This window comes from Zootoca vivipara, chromosome 9 (assembly GCF_963506605.1).
Source record: "Zootoca vivipara chromosome 9, rZooViv1.1, whole genome shotgun sequence".
Classification (NCBI taxonomy): Eukaryota; Metazoa; Chordata; class Lepidosauria; order Squamata; family Lacertidae; genus Zootoca; species Zootoca vivipara.
Window position 1 is genome coordinate 45,365,244 of NC_083284.1, and position 26,241 is coordinate 45,391,484.

Consider the following 26,241-nt stretch of genomic DNA (forward strand, 5'->3'; position numbering starts at 1 on the left):
CACCGTTTACCTTCCTGCTGTAGCGGTTCCTATTTATCTACTTGCATTTTGACGTGCTTTCGAACTGCTAGGTTGGCAGGAGCTGGGACCAAGCAACGGGAGCTCACCCCGTTGCAGGGATTCGAACCACCAACCTTCTGATCAGCAAGCCCTAGGCTCTGTGGTTTAACCCACAGTGCCACCTGCGCTGAGTGAAGGAATATAGAAGCTATGAAATTCCACAAAGTAAAATAGGCAGTCTGCAGTCCAGCACTCAGCATATCCACATCCGAACTTAACAGACATCTAAATAGATAAAAGACAGGGATTAATCTTTGGACAAGCTTAATTCTTGGACCATTTGCCATGGATTTAAATATGGTGACTCCAGGTTAAGTAGCTTAGGTAGCTATAGTCTAATGTACAGGTCTTGTGAATAGCTGCACACAAGAAGGGTGTTCTAAGTGAATGAATGGAAGGAAGAAAAGCTGAAAGCAGAGAGGGAAAGGATAACGTTTGAGTTAATTTCCTTCTCTTTCTAACTCATTCAAGCTTTTTCTCGGGGCAAAGGCTCTGCTTAGATCTATAAATTCCTGAGTAGTGACAGCAATCAAATAGGCATCTAAGTGCTTAGACTGTACATGCAATTTGTGGCAGCTTAATAAATCCTTTTTAACAAAGCCCCATCTAGACATTTGCATTGCATACTAAATAAATACATGAGGCGCGGGGGTGGGGGTGGGGTGCCGGCACACCCACACTGCTGCCCTGTACTTGTGGAGGCTCCTTGCAGATTTAAGAATCCCTCAGTGTTCTAAAATGTGCAGGGAGAATTCACAAGTACAGGAGGACAGTCTCCACTCATCTCACGGAGAGTGACCATAACAACAGGAGGTGGAGCTAGTATCACTCATCCACACAGAATTCCCCCCTTTGCATCTGATCCAGTAGTGTTGGATCCAGTAGGTCTCTTATGAGATTCCTAAAAGGAGCCTCAGTGAGATCAGAAGACATTTCATGTGAACATTTAATGTACGGCTGTCTTCCTTAGCACAGCCTGTCTATTAACGTACATACATAATGACTCTCTGGCTATCCAAGAGTTGATCTTTTAGGAAAACTATATGCTTCTTGGTGACGTCTGGGAAGTAGAATCTGCTGGAGCTATGCTAAGTTGACCATCTGTACCACAGTGATTGGCGCCTGTTGACCTACATTATATCTAATAAGATATAAACCAGATCACTATGATTGTTACATCCTGCATCCTTCAATACGTTCACATAATTTATGCAGTCAAGTTATCCTTCAGTTCAAGACTTGCCCAATACCAGGCTGCCCATAAATGCCAGTGTAGATTTACATTCATTGACTTCACAGAGGTCTAATGGCTTCTTTCCAAACATCTGAGCAAATAGCTAAATCCCCCTCCAAATCATAGATTTGCAAGTGCTGTCCCCATGCTGGTAACAAACTACACAGTGACCTGCATTCACATTTCATTACAATTCAACAGTATTGTGCATAGATTAGGGCAGCCTCCCTCAACCTGATGTTGTTGGACTACAACTCCCATCGTCCTTGACAACTGGTAAGGCTGGCTGGGTCTGATGGGACATGCAGTCCAACAACAACACTTGGAAGAAGCTGAACTGTGTTAGGGTGACGAGATGCAAAAGAGGACAGGGCTGCACATTCCTTTAGCAGTGGTGCAGAAGAAGGGGATGTTGATGTGTGGAGATCCTCTAGTTCCTTCATGACCAACATCACCTGTAGTACTTCCTCTCTTACATAAGGGGCCCTGTTCTCCTTTGCATGTGGCCATCATAGCTGGGGGAGTGGGCAACTGTGCTCCAGACTGCACTCCTTGTTTGTATAAAGCTTTCTAGCTGGAGACAAATAGCCCTCTTCCAACGGTAACAAGTGGCTTAGTGTATCCTCCCCTTGGAGCAACATTTGTTGGGCTCTTTCTTCCAGAGGAGCAAAAGAAGGAGGGCATTTCCCCCGCTCCACCCTCCCCCACTCCACATGCTCTAAATACAAATGGCCTGCTTTCAAATGAAGTAAATTCATCTGACCTTCTTCTTGCTTGCTACAAAGCGCTAGTAAATGGCATCCCACATAGATTTTCATTTGGCTAGGGAAATGCTCCCTCTTGAACAGCACTACAAAATTGTGGGAGCAAAGTCACAAGAGACACGTAAGGGACCAATTCACAGAGCAGAAAGCGGCAAGGCAGGCGGTTGGGGGCGAGAGAACATCTTTGCCGTGTTACATAAACTGAGAAACATTTCAACAGTAGAACAAAACAATAGTTCCGTTGACTTCAGCAGCCCTGCTCCGAAGTCAAGGGTCTTCGGGGACCCAGGCTTATAAGTCCTGTTTCCAAGCACTAGACATGGTTTCCAAGTACCCATTGCAAGCAACGCTGATCCAAACTCTTCTGAGGTAAATATTTTGTGAATTTTTTTTAAAAAAAAATCTCCTGAACATTAAAATGCAATTCATATTAGTGTAATAGCAATTATTCCTTCACAAACCTCCTGACTAAACTAAGGGCCAAGCCAGACTTTCATAGCACAACCAGCAGCTACATCAGGGCTTCCCCTTTCCTCATCAGATGTGTGGTGGGACCACTATTTTTCAGCAATGGAAACTTTTGCTGCTAAATGCCAACTGCTGCACATGCAGAGTGTAGGGAAGAGGTTCGTTGGGGTTGTGGCTGGAGAGAAAAGGTTAAATCTCCTGGGTTCCACAAACCCCCTAGGCTCCCAAACCAAGTCGAAAAGTGGAGAATCCCATGTGTGGTATTTAAATTAAAAAACAACAACACACAACCAGGTGTGATTGCTAGTCCTGCTAAGTGGGTACATACCATACATTTAAAGTAACCCCCTCCAAGAATCCAGGGAACTGTAGTTTGTTTAGAGAGTGTGGGGAATTGGAGCTACAAGGGGTAAAATTCACTTCTCAGCATTCTTTTTTGGAGGTTGTGGTGGAAATGCGCTTTAAACGTACGGTGTGCTTTCCGCCGTAATGTCTGGTTCGACCCTCAGGAAGAAAGGGCCCAGTAATCCACACATGCAGGCTTTTGCTATGATAGTCTTTAGGTAAGGCTTATTGACAAAACATTATCCTTTTTTTATTTTTAAAGAGTGCTTCACCTAATATTCTTGCTATGCATAGATTTGAAGATTGTGTCATACATGGCTTTCATAAACAGTGCTTGTGTCCATGTTGCTTCCCGGAGTTGTCTCAGGAGTGTTTGGTTCACTGGAAGGCTCTGAGGCCGGCTCAGGAGGTTCTTCTGGCGCTTGGACAATTTCTTCCTCTTCCTTCTCCTTTTTAATTTCCAATTGTATACTGCCATGTGACTGGTCATCCACCCAGTCCTTTTTAGCCAACGGGTGGACCGACACTTTTATCGCAATCTTCAGCGGTGGTTCGTGCAGAGAGGAAGCATCTGAGTCAGCGGTGAGAGAGTTGCTACGCTTTATGGAGTTGGGAATCATGTACATCTCTTCCGTCTCAGCAGTCTCTTGTCCTTCAGCTGACTGCCTTACAGAGTTATGGCCCTGCTCCTCTAGCCCCACCACCTCCATGATTTCTCCCATTATAGTCTTGCAGTTCATGATGAGAGGGGGCAGTGGGACACTCCTAGCCAGCTCTTCAATGTAGCGGGCAAACTCCATGGTCTTGAACTGTGTGACTTTGGCAAGCTCAAGGGTCTTTGCCGATGTGATGATTGGGATGCGTTTCGCAATCTCAAAAGCTTTCTGCAGCTTTTCTGCCCCTTCCGTCCGAAAGAAATCGTTGATGGCTTTCTCGGTCTTCTTTAGGTGGCTGCTCATCATGCACAGCCGAGTGATGTTTAAGATCAAGACAATGGTAAATGCTACAAGACATACAATCATGTAGTAGACCCCCATATCTCCAGAGGTAAAGACAACCCTCAGAGTCACTGTGTTATTTGCTTGGCCATAGATGTTAGAAGCGACACACGTGTATTTTCCTCGATCCTCAAATGACACACTAGTAATGTTCAATTGCCCGTTGTCAAAAATCCATTTCCCTGCTGGAAAGAATGCAGAAGTGATCAGTAAAAGGCCTTTGTTTAAGCAAACTAAGTGTCAGCAGAATAAACAACCATGCATCAATGCTATCTGCAAATAACTTGGAAATAATGTTCTACACAGTCCTATTTGGGTTTTCTGCATGCAAACAGGACTATGAGAATGCAAAAACAGTGTGGTAAGCCTGTCCCCAAATGGCTATCCCTGCCGTCCTCAAACTTGGAAGGGTGTGTGTGTGATGTTCCATGCATAATGTAAGCTCCTGTCTCTGCATCACATGACCCTCCCCCTCTCTCCAAAGCTGGAGAGTGGTGGGAGTGGGGTGGAGCTCACATATTTCGTCCCTGCTCGCATATAGGGTTTACATGCAAGCAGAACGCCCACATAGGTTTGGTCTCCACAATAATAATAACTGTTAGTTTTTATTACATTTCTATACGGGCCAAGACAATAACCCAAACATCTCCTGTCAGGATTGCTATGGTTTATCTTGTTCAGTGGCTAAACTGGCTGTGTGCACATTCCGGCAGAGTAAACTGTGATCAAAATAAAGGAAGTAAGAACAACCTTTGGAACAGTGAATTTTAAATTCATCTGACCTGAAGGGAATCCTGTAGTCCAAAAAGCCAATGTATCTTGTGCGAGTAAATTGAATTTAAGTGGTTTTGTAAGCAAGTTGAAACATGAACCAGTCTTCTAAACCAGGAACACAATTTAGCACAGTTAGACAAGGTTAAGCCCAGTAACATAAATAGACGTAAATGCACCTAACAGAAATTTTCTCATATATATTCATTTTTAGGCAATGACAAAAGGCATTAAAACACAGAACGGGGGGGGGGGGGGAGAGAGGTTAAAGCAGCTTCTACCACCTTAGGAAGCTCCTTTATACCAAGTCAGACTTTTGGTTCATCTAGCCAAGCAGGGCAGTCTCGGAGCAGGTCGCGCGCCCTGGCGCTGAGGGGCGGAGATCGCTCCGGCGCCCCCGCCCTCGCAGGGCGCAGCATGGTTTCCGCACGGCTTTGCCACGCGGCACCCTGCCTACCAGCCCAGCACCCTGGCGCACCAGGGGTCTACCTACCTGTAGCCAAGCACTGTTTCATCCGACTGACAGCAACTCTAGGGCAAAGGAGCTTCTCCTCACTGGTTACCCAACCTTTTCGGAATACAGGGAGCTGCCTTATACTGAGACAAAGCTACCGTCCACCTGGCTCAGTACCGGCCACATCGGCAGAAGCTCTGCAAGATTTCAGACAGGAGTCCTTTCCCAGCTGAACCTGAAGACACCAGGATTTGAACCTGGAACCTTCTGCATGCAAAGTCAGTGCTCCCCCACTGAGCTGCAACACTCACCTAATTCCAGAAACACCAACATAAATTTCTGGATTAGAGCAGCTAGATGGGGAAAGAAACCGAGAGCAGAGTGCATGAGCAAGGAGCAGGTGGGCAGAGAATGCTGATAGCTTGCAGTGGCAAAGGCAAGGCCACCCTCTGTGCCCTTGCAAGCCACAGGCAGCCCTCCTGCCTGTCACAGTGAGATGTGCTTTGCAAGTGCTTTAAATAACAATGCTGCAAATTGCAGGTCTTTTGAGCCCCAGCAGCGTCATTCAAACTCTAGCAGAATCGCTCAGAGCACAAAAGCATGTGCTGTTAAGCCTCCTACGCTGCTTCTGAAATTCCGTCCTCCACAGTTCAGCTTGTTCCTTCCTTTGCTTTCTTCGGGCAGAAAATGTGTCAACACGTTTCTGCTGCGCATAGTTAGCTGCACAGGAAGCAACTGCAGAAAACAAAACCTGCTTCTTGCCCAGCCAGCTGCCCCAGGGCAGTCCACCAGCAAGGTTCCTCTCCAATGGTTGCTCTGCACCAACTGCTATTCAAGGGTTTCAGGAAGTTTGAACTGTTTTGTTTTTAAATAGAGTTTTAATTGCATTGTTTTAGTATTGACATGGGATCCTTTTTTTTAGAGGAAGATGCGGGATCTAAATTTAATAAATGAACGAGATGGCAATATGTCATACTCCACTTACTTAAAAATGTGGTAAGCCTGTCCTGCTGCTCATTCTGCTGGGTGGGGGCCTGGACTTCTGCCCCAAAGTCCTGCCCTGATATAGTGCCACTGAGTACATAAAGTGGTACCTTGCTTCTCAAACTTAATCCGTTCCAGAAGTCTGTTCCAAAACCAAAGCATTCCAAAACCAAGGCGTGCTTTCCCATATAAAGTAATGCAAAATGAATTAATCTATTCCAGACTTTTAAAAAACATGCCTAAAACAGCAATTTAACATGAATTTTACTATCTAAAGAGACCACTGACCCATAAAATGAAAGCAATAATCAACATACCATACTATAAAATAAATAAGACAGTATTGTAGATGATAAAAATGAAAAAAACATTTTTTTTTCTTCCCTGCACTGATGATAGTCATTGTTTGGATGGGGGGCTTTTATCCATTTCCGCAGTCACACAATCAATCAATCAATCAATCAATCAGTAGCTGAACTGGGTTCCACACAGTCACAAAAACAAATTAACTAAAAAAGCCTCAAAAACAAAAAATAAATAGCAAAAACAAAAGTGCCAAACCTAATCCATTTGGGAAGTCCATTTGACTTCCAAAATGTTCGAAAACCAAGGTGCAGCTTCTAATTGGTGCAGGCGCCTTGGAAACAATAGCCAACAACCGCATCAGATGTTCAGCTTCAAAAAATCGTTTGAAAACTGGAACACTTACTTCCAGGTTTTCGGAGTTTGAGAACCAAAGCGTTTGAGAACCAAGGCATTTGAGAACCAAGGTACCACTGTATTCCTAAAAACAATTCTCTAATCCTATCGACCTAAACTGGTGCTGAAATGACACTCTATGTTCAGCTGCACTTTATTTACTTATTTGCATTGTCACATTGACCTCATCATTGCTGCTACCATCACTTTCAGGGGGTATTTGATTTTATTGTTTCTAAATTGTGGTTTGTTATTACGGTATGTGTTTATGGTGTATGATAGGGGTTGTTAACCATTTTTGGCCACCTTCGCCCTTGACCAGTCCTCCAGGGGTTGCATGCCATGGGTGAGCATGGCCCAAAGCGGGAGAGACCACCCCACATTCTTATTTGCACACACAGGCCGCAATCTGTCAAATGATCCAGCTGATGACTGGGGAGGGAGGACTGCTGAATCCCTATCAGGGTGTTGGTTTAGGTCAAAGGATTTAAACTTCTCCACTCAACTCATGCCCCATTTGCAATAACTGTAGCATCTCGTTTATGCACCAGGCGGACCATGTGTTAGCTCCACAATTACCTACCTGTATTCCCATCTTCCTTCAGCAAATGGCCGTTGGAGTTGTACCACTTGTAATCTGGCCCCGGATGACCTTGAACGTTGCAGTCAATCAAGGCACTGTAACCTTCCTTGACTATAATGTGATCAATTCTGGAGACGACCACAGGCACAGATCCTAAGAGCATATGAGTGTGGTTTAAAGTGCTGTTCGTGACATCTTCAGCAGCTGTCAAGACTGCTAGCAAGATGGAAAGGTGTACGGTAGTCCAAAAGGACAAAAGGAGGTGGCGGCTGAACATGTTCATCTGTCTTCTTGTGCACTGCAGAGCAGACTTAAGGATGGGCCAGGAATCGTGTAGTACACTGTCCTGAAGAAGCCATGGGTAATATTAACCTCGATCCGTGAAATTTTAAGAGCCAAGAAAATAATACCCTGCAAAATAAGACAAGTTATATCAGCAAATGGGAGTGAAGAACGTTACTGAAGGTGGAATAATATGTCCTTAACCAGTCCAGTTATGCCAACCTGCTTACACCATGAGTAGGCAATGTGGTATCATTCAGATGCTTCTGGACTCCAATTCCCATTAAACTCAAGCAACATGGCCAATGGTCAAGGATGATGGGAGGTGTAATCCTACAACACCTAGAGGTAATCACATAAGTACATATGTAAAAGGCTGTGGATTTAAAGTGTGTGGGGCTGTGGGGTGTGTGTGTGCAAAAATATTTAAGCACACGTGATTTTTGTGTGACAGAATGTAGCTAAGGTCATAGCTTATAATGCAGACAGAGCCCTGAAACACATTTGAATTATTATAACCTTTTAGCAGTCAATTATCCAGCAAAAAACCTCTCCACTGGCGATGCAATTAAGGTTTCACTAGAACCAGAAAGTAAGTTGTGATCTGTTCCATTAAAGCAGTGCAATGTGGTTGATATTATTAATAGAGCAACAAATCTATCAATAGTTGAGTCATGGGGGCAGAAAAGTCCAGCAATCCTTGGAAGCAGCAGTAGCACACCAGAACTTGAGAAGATATACCCAGGGAGTAAATAACCATCTCTCTGCTGTTGCTGCCTCCCTGTATTAGTGTTTCAAGAAACACCAAACAGCTGGTGTCCAGAGCAAGTGCTGTAAGGACCAGGAGGCCTTCTTTCCTCCCTGACTGAGAATTGCCCAAAAGCAGAAACGCCAAAGGGAATGGTCTGCAAAAAGCTTAGGCAGAAATTAGGCTAGCCCATTAGCTTCAAATGGTTAACAAGTCGATGTCTGGTGAAGATTTTCACAGCCCTCAGTTGTAATCCTTTCCTTGATTGTGTCATGTAATGAAGAGTAGAAAGCATTATGTAAGCAAAATGTTGTCACCCCCCCATTAATCCCAAGACAACAAAGCAATGCTTGGCCACCTCTTTATGTGGTACTGTGCCCTGCAAATTAATTAATGCAACCCTTTATGATGACATAGGAGACTCTGAATTTCATGAAGCCTTGTTTTAAGAGTATCCAAACCAATGTATTTCCAAACAAGATTATTATATGCAACCTACAGATTTTGGCTTGGAAGGAAATGCAAAACACCAGGATTTACTGAAGCAGCACAGAGGGGCAGAGGAAGGGGTGCGGTGGGGGCGGTCCGCCATGGGTGTCATCACTGAGGGGGGTGACATTCGGTGTGCCGCCTGCCCGCGACTCCCAAGTCTACCCCAAGCCATTGGGGGAAGGGGCGGAGCTGTGTTGCCTTGCCTGTGGCCTTCCCCCTTCATTTTGACAGCTCAGGGGAGGCTTGGGAGTCATGGGTGGGCCTTTGACCCCTGCTCCCGGGTTGCTTCCAGGGGGGGAACCTCCCCTGAGCTGTCAAAAGGAAGAGGGAAGGGAGGAAGGTGTTGGCAAAGCGGCCTGGCTCCCTCCTCCCCCGCCCAGGAAGCAGCCCACCACGGGCAGCTCACTCCATCCCCCATGGATGGGTCACTCCGTCCCCATGGGTGTCTCACCCCCGGGACACTCGCCCTGCCCCCATGGCCCCACCCCTGGGTGCACAGCATGTGGCTGCTCTGGGTGCTGGAGCAGCTAGCTCCGCCTCTGGCAGCACATTGGGTTCAAAAGTTCACTGGAAATGTGCATTCTCAACGATGTGAACTCAAGGCAATGACAGGCTAGAAAGGGTGATCGATAAATCCCACTCATTGGTAGCTGTGATCTCTCTGGCTTTTCACAGTTTTTATATGAGCAAGCAATTGTCTCCAACTCTATGAGCCATTTCTAGTTGAACAACATCACCTCCGGGATCTCTCCATCCCCATCCTTTTCACTAGCGCTAGCTGAATCATAGACACTGAAAAACACTCAACTTATACTTTGGCACTGGTTTCATAGCACCGCACCCATCTGAAAGCTACTATGCCAAAATGCATGTGTGCATACCTTCTCTCACAATAAAATCTCTTTCTTCCCCTCTCCCAACTCCCCTGCAGCAAGCAGAAAAAGGAATATAGCAGATGAACAATATGATCTGATGTAGTAAAATCCTATGCATTATTCAGAAGATAGATCTGTCTTCAAGGGAACTTGCTTCCTAGAGAGAGAGAGTAGAGCCTTAGACACAGCCTGACAGTGTAATCCTCTTCATGCTTACTTGGAAATACCTTCCATTCTGTTCAATGGGATCACTCATTAGCACTCATTAGCAAGGGTGCTTAGGAACTGGTTAGGGGAAAATGAGAAACTCTGTCCATTCCTACTTAGGAATGTAACTTACGTCTGAATAGACATGCATAGGATTATGTTAGGCAGAGTCCTTTCCATCCCCAGTCTTACCAATCAGGAACAGCAGGGTTTGTTTGTTTTGTCTTTTTTGTTTCCCCCACCCAACTCCATGATGCAATAGAAAAGGTACTGTATGTTTATCATAGGAAAATTGGCAGGTATATTCAAATCAAGGCTAAACTTACCCAGGTACATATTATTTCATGTGCAGATAGTATTTCTCTTAGCAGTTGGCACGAGTGCATTCTTTGCAAACAAATCTGTTTTGTAATACTTATTACCACACACTGGACCTGCAGTCAAATTTGCTTGCTTTAAAGCCACATCACTCTGCCACATCTACAAATCACATGTTGTAATGTGCAAATGAAGCATTTAATCACTCCAATACCAGTTCTGGGTGGAGTGTAGATGCAATAACTTCTCTCATAGCAATCTGTTTCAGGGACATCATTAATTTTGGGGAAAGGACTGTATAATCATTTCTTTCATCTGCTCACAGATTCAAGTAACGTTAGTTACACATATAGATACGGGCTGGAGAATGACAACTCAACAAACTAAACAAAAGTAAAATTGGATTTAAAATGAGTGATACTCTTATTTCTTTCTTATGAGCTTGTGAAGTCAAAAGAGTTTCTGCCTTCCAAGATTATTGGAACAGTTTTTGTCCTTGGTGCTACATTTGTATAGAGCTCCACCCTAGAACATTTACAGTGTAATTATGTACATGTAGACTTGCCATACATCAGGAAAATTCCTGACATGTCCTGGTTTTCGGGTGTAAAAATGGCGTCAGGAGGAAATTTTGCCGAATCATAAAAATGTCAATGAGACGTACTCTCAAGAAAGTGGGGTTAGGATTGCAGCCTTCATGTGACACTGCATTTCCTTATCAGCAAGGATTTGAATCTCTGCAGGAGAGGGTACAGTATAGCCTCACTGTGGGGAAAACCAGCTGCTCTTAGCCTTCGCTAGAAGTAAATAATAAACCAAGGAACACCAAACCTACAACACACACCCAGTCTGGAAGCACCCTTAAAACACAAGTATCAGAGAGCAGCATAATTACGAAATAGCACACTGGAGCACACAAGCAGCAAGAACATTTTTAGCAATTAAGTAAAAGTGGCATGGGAACAGGAAGAGGGCTGTGTTTGCTTTTCACAAGCAGTGCCACAGGCTCTGTGCATAAGGGCTTATGATACTCGCACAGCCACATTCCATGCAGCAATTGAAAAGCAAGGAATGATTGCAATATTTCAAACCCTATTTGCAGTTGTTCTTTGTACTGTTTTAAAAAATATGTTTGCTGTTTTTGACAGAAACGACTTTCGGTTCACCGCGCTGGAAAGAGGGCGCAGAAGCTGCGAGCTCCGCGGCTTCTGGCTGCTGCGGAGGGGGGGAATTCCGCGGGGGCACGCGGATCCCCGTTAGACCCTGGGTTGAGCTTCCCAGGGGCTGTTCCGCCCGGCGCCGCTCCATAACGCGACTCCTCCGTTGCCCGGGGAGCTCGGCAGAGTCCCCGAGAGTTTAGCGGGGTGGAAGACGCGGGAGCCATTTTGGGCACTGTCATCACCTCCTGCAAGCGAAGCCCTGAGCCTTCACTCAGTTAGCGGTGGACTCCTTCCGAAAAATTACACGATTTGGACAAGATCTCCACGTGAGTGAAAATTCTGATTGATATTATTGATTAATTGGACGTGGTGGGAGACTCTAAAATTCGGAAGTCGGTCTCCTGCTTTGGTTTGCAACGACGCAGTAACCTGATCCCTAACAGGAGAATTGAGAGGAAATATTTAATTTGTCAGAAATTGGACTTCTAAAACCCTCCAGGAGACTGGATCTCGGATCCTGGAGCGATCAGCGAATGGATATATAATTTTTGCAGAAATTATGATTGGACTATGTTATATACATGAATCAACAATTTAGCCAGAACTGGACTTAAAATGGCTTTCATTATGGAATTTGACTCCTGCCACATCCGGTCTTCCTATCTTCGGCTTTCCCACGGAGTCTGAGAGGCAAGGACAATGGCAGTCTCAACACCAACACAAGACTGTTATTACCAACAGATTTATTCGGTACTCGTGAATATTAAAGATAGGTTGGACAAGAACAATACGCAATTGAGACAAATAAATAAAAGACTAGAGGACTTAAACGGCAATAAAAACAATGAGGAGGAAAGAAAAGAGTCCAGCTCCAAGGATCTAGAGGAAGAACCACAAGTGCAAGACAACAAGGATGATTTTGAAAAATCTCAAAAATGCAAAGAAGAGGAGAAAGAGGGAGGGCAAAATGCTCCACAAGTGAGAGATGTGGGGCAAACCCAGGACTTGAAAAAAGAACTCCTCAATGGTGAACCAGAGGGCTTTTCTGCACACCCAGTGAGAGAGGGTGGGCAGGGAAATCACTGGGAAAAAAGAATGGAAGAAGGGTGTGGGGAAGTAATAAGAGGGGGGGGGAACAAGTGGGTTTCAAAAAATATGACTGGAAGCTTGCGGAAAGGGTAGGTGTGGGATAAAAGTCATAATATTGTGTTTATAGGCTGGATTGCATGGGAAAGTCCGACACTGGCATGAATTTTGGAATTTGCTGAAATTTCTGGGTAATCTGGGTCCAGGGGAAGGGGGGGAGAATGAATATTTTTTTTAAAGGGGAATTTCATTTCTGACAAAAATTTAAGTTGGGGAATTATTAATTAGAATTGTATGTATATTAAAATTGAGTTATTAGTTATTAAAATCTAAAGAGGATAATTAGAAAGGAAATTCTAATAGATTATAAAATAATTGATATGTTGTGAAAACTGTTTTTTAAAGAATTGAAATAAGAAACCAATGAGGGAAGAATCGGGGGAGTCCAAATGAATTGATGAGGATATAAGACATAGATTATTATTATTATTTGTTTTTTGTTTTGTTTTTTGTTGTTGCTTGTTTGCTTTTTGCTTTTTGTGTTTTTTTTGTGCCTGGTGTTTTTCTTTTTGCTTTTTGTATTTTGTATTCTATCTATAAAATGAATAAAGATGAGTTAAAAAAAATAAAATAAAAAATAAAAAATATGTTTGCTGTTTTTATATGTTTGCAAATCGCCTTGAGACAGATCTGTAAAAGGCAATTCATTAATTAACGATGATCGCCGAAGAATTGATGCTTTTGAATTATGGTCCTGGAGGAGACTCTTGAGAGTCCCATGGACTGCAAGAAGATCAAACTTATCCATTCTGAAGGAAATCAGCCCTGAGTGCTCACTGGAAGGACAGATCCTGAAGCTGAGGCCACCTCATGAGAAGAGAAGACTCCCTGGAAAAAGACCCTGATGTTGGGAAAGAGTGAGGGCACAAGGAGAAGGGGACGACAGAGGACGAGATGGCTGGACAGTGTTCTTGAAGCTACAAACATGAGTTTGACCAAACTGCGGGAGGCAGTGGAAGACAGGAGTGCCTGGCGTGCTTGGGGGTCCATGGGGGTCATGAAGAGCCGGACACGACTAAACGACTAAACAACAACAACAATGCTACTACTATGAGTAATAATAATTTCCCAATTTATAAAGTACAGCATTGAACCTTGAATATGGATTCTCCTTGAGAATATAAAATGTGCAAAAAGCCGACATCCTCCACCTCTCCAGCTATCTGCTCACTTGCGGAGTAGCAAGTACCAGTGAAGTTAACCAAGCTATCTTAGTTTTGTTCTTTGTGCATGGCCCCAGCAAAATCTTTCTTTGACTTGTAAATGCCTTCAGAATATGGATCGTAACAACAGGTCTTGAAACCAGAAGGTGTCAGCTTCATTTTCTTTTAAAGAGCACAACTTGGAATATCCTTTTGCCATTATCAATGGACAGAGCAATCTAGTAGGAGTAGGGGAGGGAGAATTTGTGGTAGTAAAGGAGGTAGCCTGAGGGGAAAGAGGTATTCCAGCTGTAGGGCTTTCATCTCTCCCCAGCCCCACCTGGGGGCATCTTGGGGAAACAGGGAAAGGGACACTGCAAAATTCCATGGCTCCCAGGATGCCTTCTTAGTGACCACAGGATTGTGCCCTAAATGTCATCACACATTACATTCCAACATTAGTCATCCTCAAAAGGAGACCCACTGAAATCAATGAACTAAAGTAACATGTCTACTGATTTCGATAGATCTACTCTGAGCATGACTAACGCTGGATATCACCTATAGGATGATTATGAATTGGATTATGGATGTGAAAAATCATTCTCGTGTTTGAATGTCCAATGAAATTATAACAGTCAAGGTACAGTTAAGGGGGGGGACACACACACTCCCAGCCAATCCATGCATTCCAGGTGGGTTCATATGGGAGCAGCAATCCTTGAAGCCCTTAGGTCTCAAGTGTCTCTTCAGATATTGTTGACCTCCAAGTTCCATCAGCCCCAGACAACATGGCCAATGGGCAGACATGATGAGAGCTGCTGTCTGGAAACATTACTGGGCGGGGGATTCAGAAGCGTGAGAGATTCCCACATCTGCAGTCCCCAGAGTTTTATGTAACATCTGAATCAATGCTAAGGCTGAAATAAAAAAGTAAGAGAAGAAAAGAGTAAAGTTCTTCCATAAAGAAACGTACTTTTGCTGCATGAAAATGGTTTAGTGGATTTTTTTGTGTTGAAATTTATCTGCATGCCTTTTAAACAATATTGCTCTACTGTAAAATTTGGTAAACAGAAACAACACTGTGCAGCTGAGGTGAATTTTTTTTAAAAAAATATTTTTTGATGAAGGTCTTAAAAAAAGTTCACTTAGTTGGTTGCTTGGTTGATTTCATCTATTCTTTAGAGGAGTTCTGAGGGGCTTGTGAATACGACAGCTGCATAAATCATCTGGATTTATTTAGAAGCCCTGTTTATTTATGAGGGCGGGCAAGTCACTCTCTGTAGTTTGGTACACAAAGCTGTATCTCTTTATTAGATATTTGTTTAACTCATTACAAGGACACCCCAGGCAATGACTTTGAGTACAGCTGCTTCTTCAAAGCTGCAGTGCATGTGCAATAGATGCACGTAACGCCACATATGTATCAGGCAGTTAAATCCCTCTTATTGTTAAGAACGAAGGAGAGAAATGTAAAATCAGGACTCTTAGGCTAATTCCCCCCATCTTCTGCCTGCAGCTTCCCTGCCACTTGCCCCCCCCCCCCATTTAACTGTTTCCAGTGTTTAATGTCAAAAAAATAAAATTAAAAAAAATTCTGCTAGGGCTCAGGGCTCTGTTTACCAAAGCCACCCTCTGATCTGGAAGCCATTGCCCCTAATCCCTGACATGGAGGGAGACTGTTTGCAGTCACTCAGTGGTTAGAGAAATACAATCTGCACCTGATAGGGAACTCTTTCACCTATTCCTATTTCATGTGCTTCCTATGGTTCAGCTATGCACAGGCAGGAAAACAACAACACCCTTCTGTTTTCCAGTGCGCGTAATGAATCAGCCATTAGTCAGAGACAGGAATAGGGAGCAAATCTAATTTTGTGTGCTTGTACTTCTTGCTTCCTTTCCTAAAACAGAAGCAGAAGCAAGAAGGAAGAAGGAAGATCCAAACGTGGAAAATGGTACATTTTATTGAGTTCCAGGTATCCAAAGGGCGTTGACTTGTTATGGGGTAATAGTGCATTCCGACTAGGAAGGGAAAGACAAGGCTAAATTGTAGGTCACACTTGAGGATGTGTATGCAAACTTATATCCCTTTATCTATTGAGGGTGTCTAGAGACTTTGGTAGATCTCATAAGATTTGCTAGAGCCATATCAAAATCAGTGTTGGAATAAGGCAAGCAGTATACAGTGGTACCTCTACTTACGAATAACTCTACTTACGAATGTTTCTACTTACGAATGGAGCTCCGTCCGCCATCTTGGATGCAGTTTAGATAGGATTTTTTCTACTTACAAATTTTTAGATAGGGTTGCTTCGACTTACGAATTTTTTTCTCCCAATGCATTCCTATGGGATTCGACTTACAAATTTTTCCGACTTACAAATGTGCATTCAGAAAGCATTAAATTCGTAAGTAGAGGTACCACTGTATTCTGGTGAGCTGCTGGACCAGACCCTCCTCTAGAACAGGAGCAGGGCAACATTTTCAGCCCAGTGCCCACATCCCTTTCAAGACAACCTTCCAGGGGCCAAATGAAAGTGGTGCACAGGGCCAGATGCGAAAGTGGGAGGAGCAAGACATATGAATTTTACCTTTGTACAGTGAGCTAGTTTCTTCACACTGACACTTCCCTCCATCCAGTCGAACAAGAAGCATGGTCAGAGTGCAAGGACACACTACAGCCAGGCAAAAACAGGTAAGAAGAAGGTGCAAAGCAGGTCTGGTGATGGGTGTGGCCTTACAAAGTCCCCATATACAGAGTGTAGTCTAGGGGAAACCCTACAGTTTGCGATTTGAAATACAGAAAGAGAAAGACTCTCTCTCTTGAGAACGAATCCCAAAGTTCCTTACCTCCTGCATAGGCAAGAAGAATCAACAGGGCATGACAACAAAAAAGGCAGCAAGAGGGGGAAGAACTGTAAAAAACAAAACAAAACAGGGATATTGAGGTTTCACGGCTCCCTGAGATAAGATTTATAGGCCCTGTTGGCCCTCTGGTCTCCAAAGTGTATGGAGGAACCGACACAAGATCCCAGGGATGGCAAACAGTGTCTAGAGAGCGTTTGTCTGCATTATTACTATACATAGGTAAAGGTACCCCTGACCATTAGGTCCAGTCGCAGATGACTCTGGGGTTGCAGCGCTCATCTTGCTCTATAGGCTGAGGGAGCTGGCGTTTGTCCGCAGACAGCTTCCGGGTCATGTGGCCAGCATGACTAAGCCACTTCTGGCAAACCAGAGCAGCGCATGGAAACTATACATACTTGGTATTAACTCATGTCTGGCTATAGATGCCTAAACTTAAGGAGTTTAAGCAAAGGAACAAACAAAGAACTAAAGGACACTAATCCATCCAATTTTTCAAAACAGCCATGGGATTGGAGACCTGCTTGTGCAACGAGGTGTTTGGGCCCAGAAGTACCATTGACAGTCCCAGCTTAGTGATAATTTGCAAGGGGTTTTCCCTTGAGGCCATCTGTCCAAGTCCTCTACCACTACTTCCCTTTCTCGAAAGCTTACCAGGAAGCCACAACAGTGGAACAACTTTGTGGTAGGGCTCCTGTTAAGATGTTGGTGCAGCTGCAGAGGTATCCCCAAATTATTCAACTGAATAATTGTGTGAGCGGAACGACTTCCACAACAGGACCTCACCCCCATGACAATCCCAAATCTGATCCAGAGTGTTGGGGGATCTGCCAGAACAAAGCTAGGGGGTGCTGGTGGGGGGAGACTGGAAGAAGTCCAATTGCGCAAACAGAAGATCCAATTGCGCATCATCAGAGATCTACAGCCTCTCCTGGACAATGACAGCTCCCTTTCTCAAGCTCTGGGAGGAAGACCTTTCATTGCCTACAGACAGCCACCCAATCTTGGGTGTAGATCTCTGATGATGCGTTGTACTGTTTTAACTTGGGAGCCACCCAATCTTAAACAACTCCTCACCCACAATAATACAACCACCAGACTTAACATGGACACTGGTACCAGAGCCTGCAATAAACCCAGATGCCAACTTTGCTGCCACATACACCCAGACAACACCATTACTGGCCCCAACAACATCCAACATACCATCTCAGGACTATTTAATTGCTCATCCTCTAACATTGTGTATGCCATCAAATGCCAACAGTGCCCTTCAGCTCTCTATATTGGACAAACAGGCCAAACCCTACGCCAAAGGATAAATGGACATAAATCTGACATCAGGAACCAGAAGACAGAAAAACCAGTAGGAGAACACTTCAATCTCCCAGGACATTCTATACAAGATCTCAAAGTAGCTGTCTTACTACAAAAGAATTTCAGAAATAGACTGGAAAGAGAAGTTGCTGAATTACAACTTATCACCAAGCTCAAAACCATGGAGGGACCTGGTTTGAACAGAGATATCGGATTCTTATCTCATTATACATGATAAGCGATCTTCAGCCATCTCAACCCTTGCTTTTTCATGCAAAACCATTTGCAGTCGTTTTCGGTCATCAACAGCTATCAGTCAGTCAATCACCCATTTCCACCACCCTTCTGAGTAATCCCCCCTCCCCATCCCCACCCCTCCCCACCCCTTCTCTACATAAGTGCCTGGGGACTCCCATTTCACTGTATCTGAAGAAGTGTGCATGCACACGAAAGCTCATACCAAAATAAAAACTTAGTTGGTCTTTAAGGTGCTACTGAAAGAATTTTTTTATTTTATTGACAATAGTGTTACATTTCTCAAGCTGTTTTTTTTAATTCAATGAACGGTTTGTAGTTCTCATAAAAGGTAATCATGTTTCAAGAAAAGGCTCTGATAGTCACAAAGGAGAGAAAACAAATCTGCAGAATACCGCCCCACTTCCAAAGACCCATTCGTAGGCGGTGAAAGTGGAGGGGTGTGTTCAGGGATTTGTTTGGGGATGCGAAGAAATTCTATGAATTTTTAGTTTCCTAGGGCAAGCAGTGGGAGCAGAAGCTCTATACCCCACTTCTTATATATCTTTAGGTGCCATGCAAAACCATTCCTTTATAATCAGGCTTTTGACCTTTAACTATCTGTGGGCTATTAGAAGTGGGTGGGATGTTTTTAATGCTTTTTTAATTTTAAAAAAATCTGCTCTCCTGGTTTCACTGTACCTGTGTGGGTTTTGTTTTTGGCTTGTTTGTTTGCAAGTTGCTTTTGGTTGCCTTGGGCAATCTAAAGCAACAAACAAATTTAATAAATAACAGTAATAATTCAGTGTTGTAGCAGCAGCAGGTCTCCGGCCAATTACCATGTATACCCATAATGCTCAGTGGAATGACACTATGTCAGAAGGATTGGCTAATCTGTTAATTTCAGTACCAAACAGTTTCTCATTTTCTTGTTTTAAGTTCCGTTCACCACATCAGTTTGCATTTTTTTAAAAACATGAAAATTCATCAACAAGTGTGAATTTATCTGAACATATCCATGTTTGTATGCAATTTATTCTTACCATATACACGCTTTTGGAAATCAATTTCCTAACAGAGATATATTTTGTGTATTGTTTTCACTAACATATGCACACGTTATCCTAGTATGTGCATTTTTGTACACATTACTTGCACTGCAAAATTCAGAAAAGTGCAAATTTTGAAGGTGGCTGTGTTTTGCTTCACGTGCGGTTTTGAAAGTGCAAATTAGGTAGCTGAGCCTAATTTCAATGCACACTCAGTTGAATTTCTTCCCAATCCTTAGTCAGTGTCGCTCCAAGTGAGGCTTAATGGAGGAACACGGCAAGCCCACTCTATGCTCGCAGAACTGCAGCATTTGCTGATCTACAGTCTTCAAAATTTCCCTAAATTTATTTCCATTCCCTACCTACACATACTTCTCCATACACAAATCTTCAAAAGAAAGGTTCTGAGATGGAATCTTCAACTCAGCTCTAATATCTAGGCCTTAAGGGCGTAGACCTATTTCTGTGTGTTGGATGTATTTTTTTTTTAATTATCATCATTATTATTTATTATATATATATCCTGTCCTTCCTCCCACAGGACCCCAGGGGCACATGTAACTACCAGGTGTTAATAGTCTTTCCTCATCAAATATCATAAGATATAAAGAGGCTGATTACTAGTTTTGTGATTAGGACCAGTTTTTGAAACATCAGAAGCAGTTCATAAGCAGTTATTAAATATAATCTGAGCAAGTTAATACTTGCAATTTTAGAATAATTGTTTTAGGTCAATAATTAGCATGACAAAACAAATATATTTACGAGGTTTGAGGCTGCAGTAGGAATGAAGGCAGATTTGGAACTCTATGAAAGCAATGGACTTTCCAAAAGGACTCGGGAATCCTCATATAGTTTGGGAGGAATGAAGTCTTAGGGTGTATTTACACCTGTAATAGTAATGCTGTTTGAATTGACCTTAAAGCTTGAGATGGCCCAGAGCCTGAAGCTTCCAGGAAGGCATCTAACAGGATTGAAGGCAGCAATGCTGTCATATTATTTGTCCCCCACCCAAAAGCAACAAGAATTCATCGGCTTGCTAACCATGAATCTGTAAGCTCTAGCTAGCTAAAGCAAGATTGGCCAATAGCTGTTGATAGACCTGTTCTGTATCTTTTAAAACACAAAGCAGAGACATTTTCAACCAAAAGCATTTCTCATGTGCTTGCTCTTTGCCAAAGGAAACGGCAACAATACTTTTCTATTTGTTGGAGCAAACACATTCAGAATATGTACATAAAGAACACCCCTAACACTTTAGTGTAAGGATGCAAAGTGGGTCATTCACATTTCATGAGGTGAAAGAACCCCAAATTAATTAAACTGCAAGATTTTAACACTCCCCCATATTTGCGCACAGGCCTATGCATGATGCTTTCTTTTGAGTTATAAGATGAAAAGTTTTCACATTCTCCTCTGCATTTCATTCTGTTTTCTAGTTTTATCCATCCAATATAAAGCTCTCAAGCTTTTCCTTGCAAACTAGGCCTATGAATGCTCATCTAAAATGATTTTATTATTTAACATGGGCAAATACAGTACAGTCTCTTTTACTGATGTGCCAAGGCATCTGGGAGAAACCCAGAACTTTTGGACAATAAAACTGTTGTATACGGACATACTTTATGCAGTCCCCAAACATTGGTTATTACATTGTAAACAAAACACTTCTCAGCACTTCTCAGCTCTTTCCCAACAAGGCATTTATAGTGAAGTGGCTACAATGGCTTTTTATGAGCACAGTTGAATCGGGGCTAAATCTGAACAAAATCGCAGCCTTTGCTAATATTTTAAGAAAACCAAGGGACTGCAGGGACAGACCGAGTTTTATGTGGATCCTTATAATAAGAAATGTGGTCTCCCACATCCTTGGCAAGAAACGTGCTTCACTTCTATAATCCTTTTTAAAAAAGTTTTATTTAATTGTTATTTCATAATGTGTATAAAACAGAGATAACAATTATAACAGACAACAATTTAAAGATGAAAAACAAAACTTTAAAATAGGCACGTACAATGAGTTAAAATAACAAAGTCCAAGTAAAGACTATCAAATTTATCAGGTATCAAATAATTCCAGATTTGTCTGGTTTGTGACAAGGCTTGTCTTGAAAATTAAGGCTCCATTGTATATGCCATCAAGGAATGTCAAATCATATAAAACGGGTTTGGAGGTTCTAGTCCGTGTCAAAATATAAAATTATGTGTGATTTTCTCCATTATAGCTATACTCCAGAGTGAGCAATACCAAGTACCCAGTGAAAGATTTGGGGCTGTTTTCCACTGAGTTGCAATAATGGTTTGTGCTGCCAAGATCATATATAATCCTTTTATTTTCTATAATCCTTGATCTGCTACCCCCGGTGGTATCGTTGCCATTGTTTAAGAAATACACCGGATCTCAGGCTCAGCAGGATGGGCCTTGAAATATCCACAGGCTTTAACCAACTCTCTGACTTTGGAAAGATGTTGGTGTGGGTCATAAATCCAGTCTACAGCTGCTGAAGAAGAGTAATGGCCTGTGTCGGTTACTTTACCTTGTCAGGTCCACTTCCTAGGTGATGATTATGTGGAGAGCAGGAAAGATTAATAGCTATGGCTTCCCAGTGAGGATGGTAAAGGTAAAGGTAAAGGGACCCCTGACCGTTAGGTCCAGTCGCGGACGACTCTGGGGTTGCGGCGCTCATCTCGCTTTACTGGCCGAGGAAGCCAGCGTTTGTCCGTAGACAGCTTCCGGGTCATGTGGCCAACTAAGTGCTTCTGGCAAACCAGAGCAGTGCACAGAAACGCCATTTACCTTCCCGCCGGAGTGGTACCTATTTATCTACTTGGACTTTGACATGCTTTCGAACTGCTAGGTGGGCAGGAGCTGGGACCGAGCAATGGGAGCTCAACCCATCGCAGGAATTCGAACCACTGACCTTCTGATCGGCAAGCCCTAGGCTCTGTGGTTTAGACCACAGTGCCACCAGCGTCCCAGTGAGGATGGTAGGTGTGTACTAATGTTCCGGAAGCAGCTATGAATGCAAGCCCTAGAACTCATTTCTTACTACTTGGCAGAGTGAGGCAGCTGCTTCAGGTGGCAAATGCTGAGGAATGGGGAGCAGTGGCAAGGTGTTGTGTGTGTCAGAGCTGTGTGTGTCACACGGCCTGCCTTGCACCCCCTAAACTAGCTTGCTGCTTTCAAGTAGGTGGAGGATGCTGTGCTGTGCTGAAGTCAGAGTCCATTGCCAGTCAGGCTAACTTTTGCATGTGGACTGGACACATGAGCCTTTTCGCCTCAGGCAGCAAAATGTCCCACGCCCAAGGAATGAACCACAGCAAACCCTTCTCCCCTCTTTTCCTGTGTGCAACCTGTAATTTTCCCTGCTGCTCTCATAAACCATGGCGACTCTATGCTGCTTCATAACTGCCACCAGCTCCAGCTTCTCAGATGCAATTTCTTCTTTCACAGGTCTCTGTATGATTTTCTTCTCATGATAGCTGCTCACAATAACTCTTTAGTGCTTTTCCAAGCTCTGTGGGACAGATAGATTGGGAGCTACTTGCTTTTTCAATCTAATGAGCATCTATGGCCTATAGTGTGGATTTAAGGGCTACATTGTGCATTGGGATTATATGGTTCTCTGTTCCTGCTCACGTTGTGCTTGTGGACTACTATTCGGGCTCAGCAGCAAGATATATATTAAATTTCCTCCAGTGTTTATCAGATGAAAATAGATACATGTAACACCAACAAAGTAAAGTGAGAGAATGGCTCGTATATGAGACAGTAGATCAGTTGCGTGAGAAAGCTGCTTCCATGGTGATCCAGGGACTGCTGCAGCCTGTTAAGGAAACTTATAAGTTATAAGTCCAACATACACATTACTGCTACCTAGAAAAAAATGGGGTGGATATTGCTGGCATGGTAGATTACCAAGTGGCCCACCTTTGCTTAAATACTGTATAAAAATGTTGACTGGGGATGGTGGGGCTCTGAGTCCAACCACTTCCAGAAAGCCACAGGTACACCATCCCTGGTGAAGATGGGGTGATGCAGGAACAACCTTAAAGAAGGCAGCAATCACACTAGTCCAGCTCCCATGTTTACGGGAGCTAAAAACACTGGCAGCCTCTGTGTTCAAATAATAGGAAAGAACATATACCAAGTTAGACCAGTGGTCCATCTAGCTTAGAATTGTCTACACTGTCTGAAAGGCATTCTCCAGTGTTTCAGGCAGGAATTTTATCCAGCCCTACCTGGAGATGCCAAGAATGGATCCTGAGACCTTCTGCTGGAAAAACAAACAAACACCCACCCACCCACCCACCATTGAGCTAAAGCTTCATTCTCAGCTCCCCTGAGGGAGAGATAACAAGAAATGTCTGTTTTCTTACATTAATGGGGAGCTCTGGCTGGCCACTACTGGAATCAGAGTACAGGCCTTGATAAACTTTGTCTAATCTAACAAAGGCAGCTGTTTCAATCTCATTGATAAAAAAAATATATTATGTTGCACTGATGTACATCAAAAACGAGAACTCATATTGACCAAGTAGATATTGTACCTCTGAAACAAAGAGAGGACATGACCTTGAAAAAGGGAAAGACTTGCGGTTCTGGAATTGCAGCAGGGGTGGGGGTGGGGGGCAACAAAACATCATTGGACAAGTTATCTTTTGTGTGTGGGGAGGAGGTTCTGAAAAGGTTGCATTTCATTCTCTGAAAGATCCAACCATATTATTGGAGCTTTAGAAATGTATAGTATCTCATGTGAGGTTTATATATTACAAATGAAATAGGAATGACTTGGATGCTCTTGCCTGCTTTGTTTCACATGATTCCCCTTCATTGCAGGGTTTGTACTGTTGAAGTGGATAATATCAGGTTGCTATGAAAAACATGAAACTGCATGGCTGCTCCTTTAGGCCATTTACAGTATCCAGTTAAGCATCTTGTGGAACTATTCTAATAAGAAACACCCTTAATTAAAAGTGCTGAAAGATAGCAGACAGTTTAAATTAAATCCAAGGACTTTTGCAAAATCCCAATTTGAAAAGGTTATTTGCTTGCATTTACTGCTTCAGAGAAATGTATGAGAAATTAAACACCAAGTTCAAATTACCATATCAAGGTTGGGCTGGGTGAAGGTTAGGTAGGGGGCCCTTAGCATGTTTCTTAGTTAAGTTTATGGTGACATTAGTAGAAACCCTCTTTTGGATATTGGACCACCCACAGCCCACAGAAACCTCCCTAGTCTCTAGCAAGCAGGGATCAAACTAGGCATGTACTCTATTGGGCAACGAAGCAAAATGAACAAAAGGAACTTCAAAACACGAAGTGCAACATGGGTATGATGTCATGGCTAGACCAAACTCCAAGAGTTACCTGATGGGTTTGTTTCCATCTCTCTCTTTTGCAACACTTTCATTGCATTGTTATCCCACCGAACACTCCCAGGCAGGCATGAAATAAACTTGCTCCCCAACCCCTAAATTGCATACACACAGATTGTCATCGAAAGCCCTCACTCCAGGTCTTTGAGCTGTACCGGCTCCCTGAACATTTCTCTTTTCCTGTTTGTTTGTGCATGCACTATACATTTAAATCACACCGAAAACACATTTTCCCCCTTAAAGAATTCTGGGCACTGTAGTTCACCCCACAGAGAGTTACAATTCCCAGCAACCCTTAGCAAACTACAGTGCAAGGAATCTGGAGAGGGCTCTGAGTGTGCTTTAAATGTGCCTTTGGGGCATTCCTTTACACAGCCTGAGACTAAAGAAAAATTCCAAATTCGTTGGTGTCAACTCTGATAGACCCCCTTCCCAGAAACAAGTGCTCCAAAGGCAACACAATATCATCCTTATGTCTAGTTTGTTCAAGGACCCAGTTCCTAGGAATAAGTCAGAGGTAGGTGAATGGGATTTGAGGTTCTCTCACTCACAATGGTATCAAATCCAAGGCAATCTCTAGACTGCTAAGGCTGTTTACTTTGGATGCTGGCTGGGAGCTCCAACTCTAAAAATCCTTAATTCCTTAAAAGGGATTGTGACTTAAGCCTGCTGGGCCTTTTTTGGCCTGGAAGTCCTTCTTCTTCATGCAAAATTCTGCATATGCTCAGATGCACTCTCTTAAAAAGTTTCATTTTCTTTTTCTTTTACTCCCGTATGACTTTGACCAAATGAATCTTGGTACCAAACAGAGGCACACATCCTCATCTCCTTTTCTCTTCCTATTCCGTTGCCTCTTACAGAACCACCCTACACACGTCTACTCAGAAGTAAGTCCCACTGAGCTCAGATTCGTTTCCTCCCGGGTAGGCGGTTGCATTAGCATGCAGATCGCCTGGAGCGCTTTCGTCCTAAGAAAGGCGGTAAGATCAATGGGACACATTAAATAGCTCCCTGCTCTGGCACCGCAGAAGCCCTGCCCGAGTCTCACGTCGACTTTCCACGGTTTCATCATCATCAAAACCTGTTTCGGGCGCCACACTCCTACAAGTTGCAACAAACAGAGCCGCCATCCTCCTGAAAACATCACCCCCCCTCTCTCTCTCCAACCACCCCCACCTCGCTTCGCTAGTAAGCGTCAGCTGGAAAGGCGATCTGTCCCCATCCCACTTTCTCTCTCTCTCTCCCTTTTTACCTGCAAATCACCGTTCCGACGTTACTCGCCGCCACTGCGCCCGGCGATACGGCAAAGGGAATCGGACACAGGAGTGCTCGCAGCTGCGCCTTCCTTCCTGCCGCCCGGCTTCTGGACCGCAATCCTCCTTACCAGCTCCGCTGCGCCTCGAGCAGCTTGCCGGGCGACGCGTTCGATTTTGGAACGCCGGCGTGTCAACGAAGGTTCCACTGTGGAACGTCGGGACGCTGCAGCATTCCGCGCGCGCGCGCCTCCCCCGAAAGCCGCAGCGCCGTCGCCGGCTCCCTCGCGCAGTGAAGCGGCAGCCCCAGAACTCCCCGGCTTCGGCGTGCATAAGTAGGTCAGAGCGCCACTGAGCATGCTCGAGGTCGAGCCAAGCTGCTGTGAAAATGCGACTACCCTCCTCCTCCCTCCT

General features: G+C 43.8%; 1 protein-coding gene across 5 annotated transcripts; it reads right to left on the reverse strand.

The window, feature by feature from the left end:
* Positions 1–728: 728 nt before the first annotated feature.
* MFAP3L (microfibril associated protein 3 like) lies at positions 729–26,241 on the reverse strand. 5 transcript variants are annotated; one of them, XM_035113231.2, is made up of 3 exons: positions 25,827–26,241; positions 7,361–7,771; positions 729–4,051 (listed from the first exon to the last, which is right to left on the reverse strand). In XM_035113231.2, the coding sequence occupies exons 2-3, from the start codon at positions 7,641–7,643 to the stop codon at positions 3,180–3,182; spliced, it is 1,155 nt and encodes a 384-aa protein (XP_034969122.1). In that variant the 5' UTR covers positions 7,644–7,771; positions 25,827–26,241; the 3' UTR covers positions 729–3,179. The 5 variants fall into 5 exon arrangements, with proteins under 5 accessions (XP_034969122.1, XP_034969117.1, XP_060134682.1 ...); XM_035113226.2 differs by having other exon boundaries at positions 729–4,054; XM_060278699.1 differs by having other exon boundaries at positions 729–4,054; positions 7,361–7,984.

What these genes read in the sequence shown, in the direction of transcription:
- MFAP3L (XM_035113226.2), bottom strand. Translation starts at nt 7,643, where the DNA reads ATGAACATGTTCAGCCGCCACCTCCTTTTGTCCTTTTGGACTACCGTA. An exon ending in GAAGGAAGATGGGAATACAG is followed by an intron (nt 4,055 to 7,360) that starts GTAGGTAATTGT and finishes CATTCTTTCCAG; the next exon opens with CAGGGAAATGGATTTTTGAC.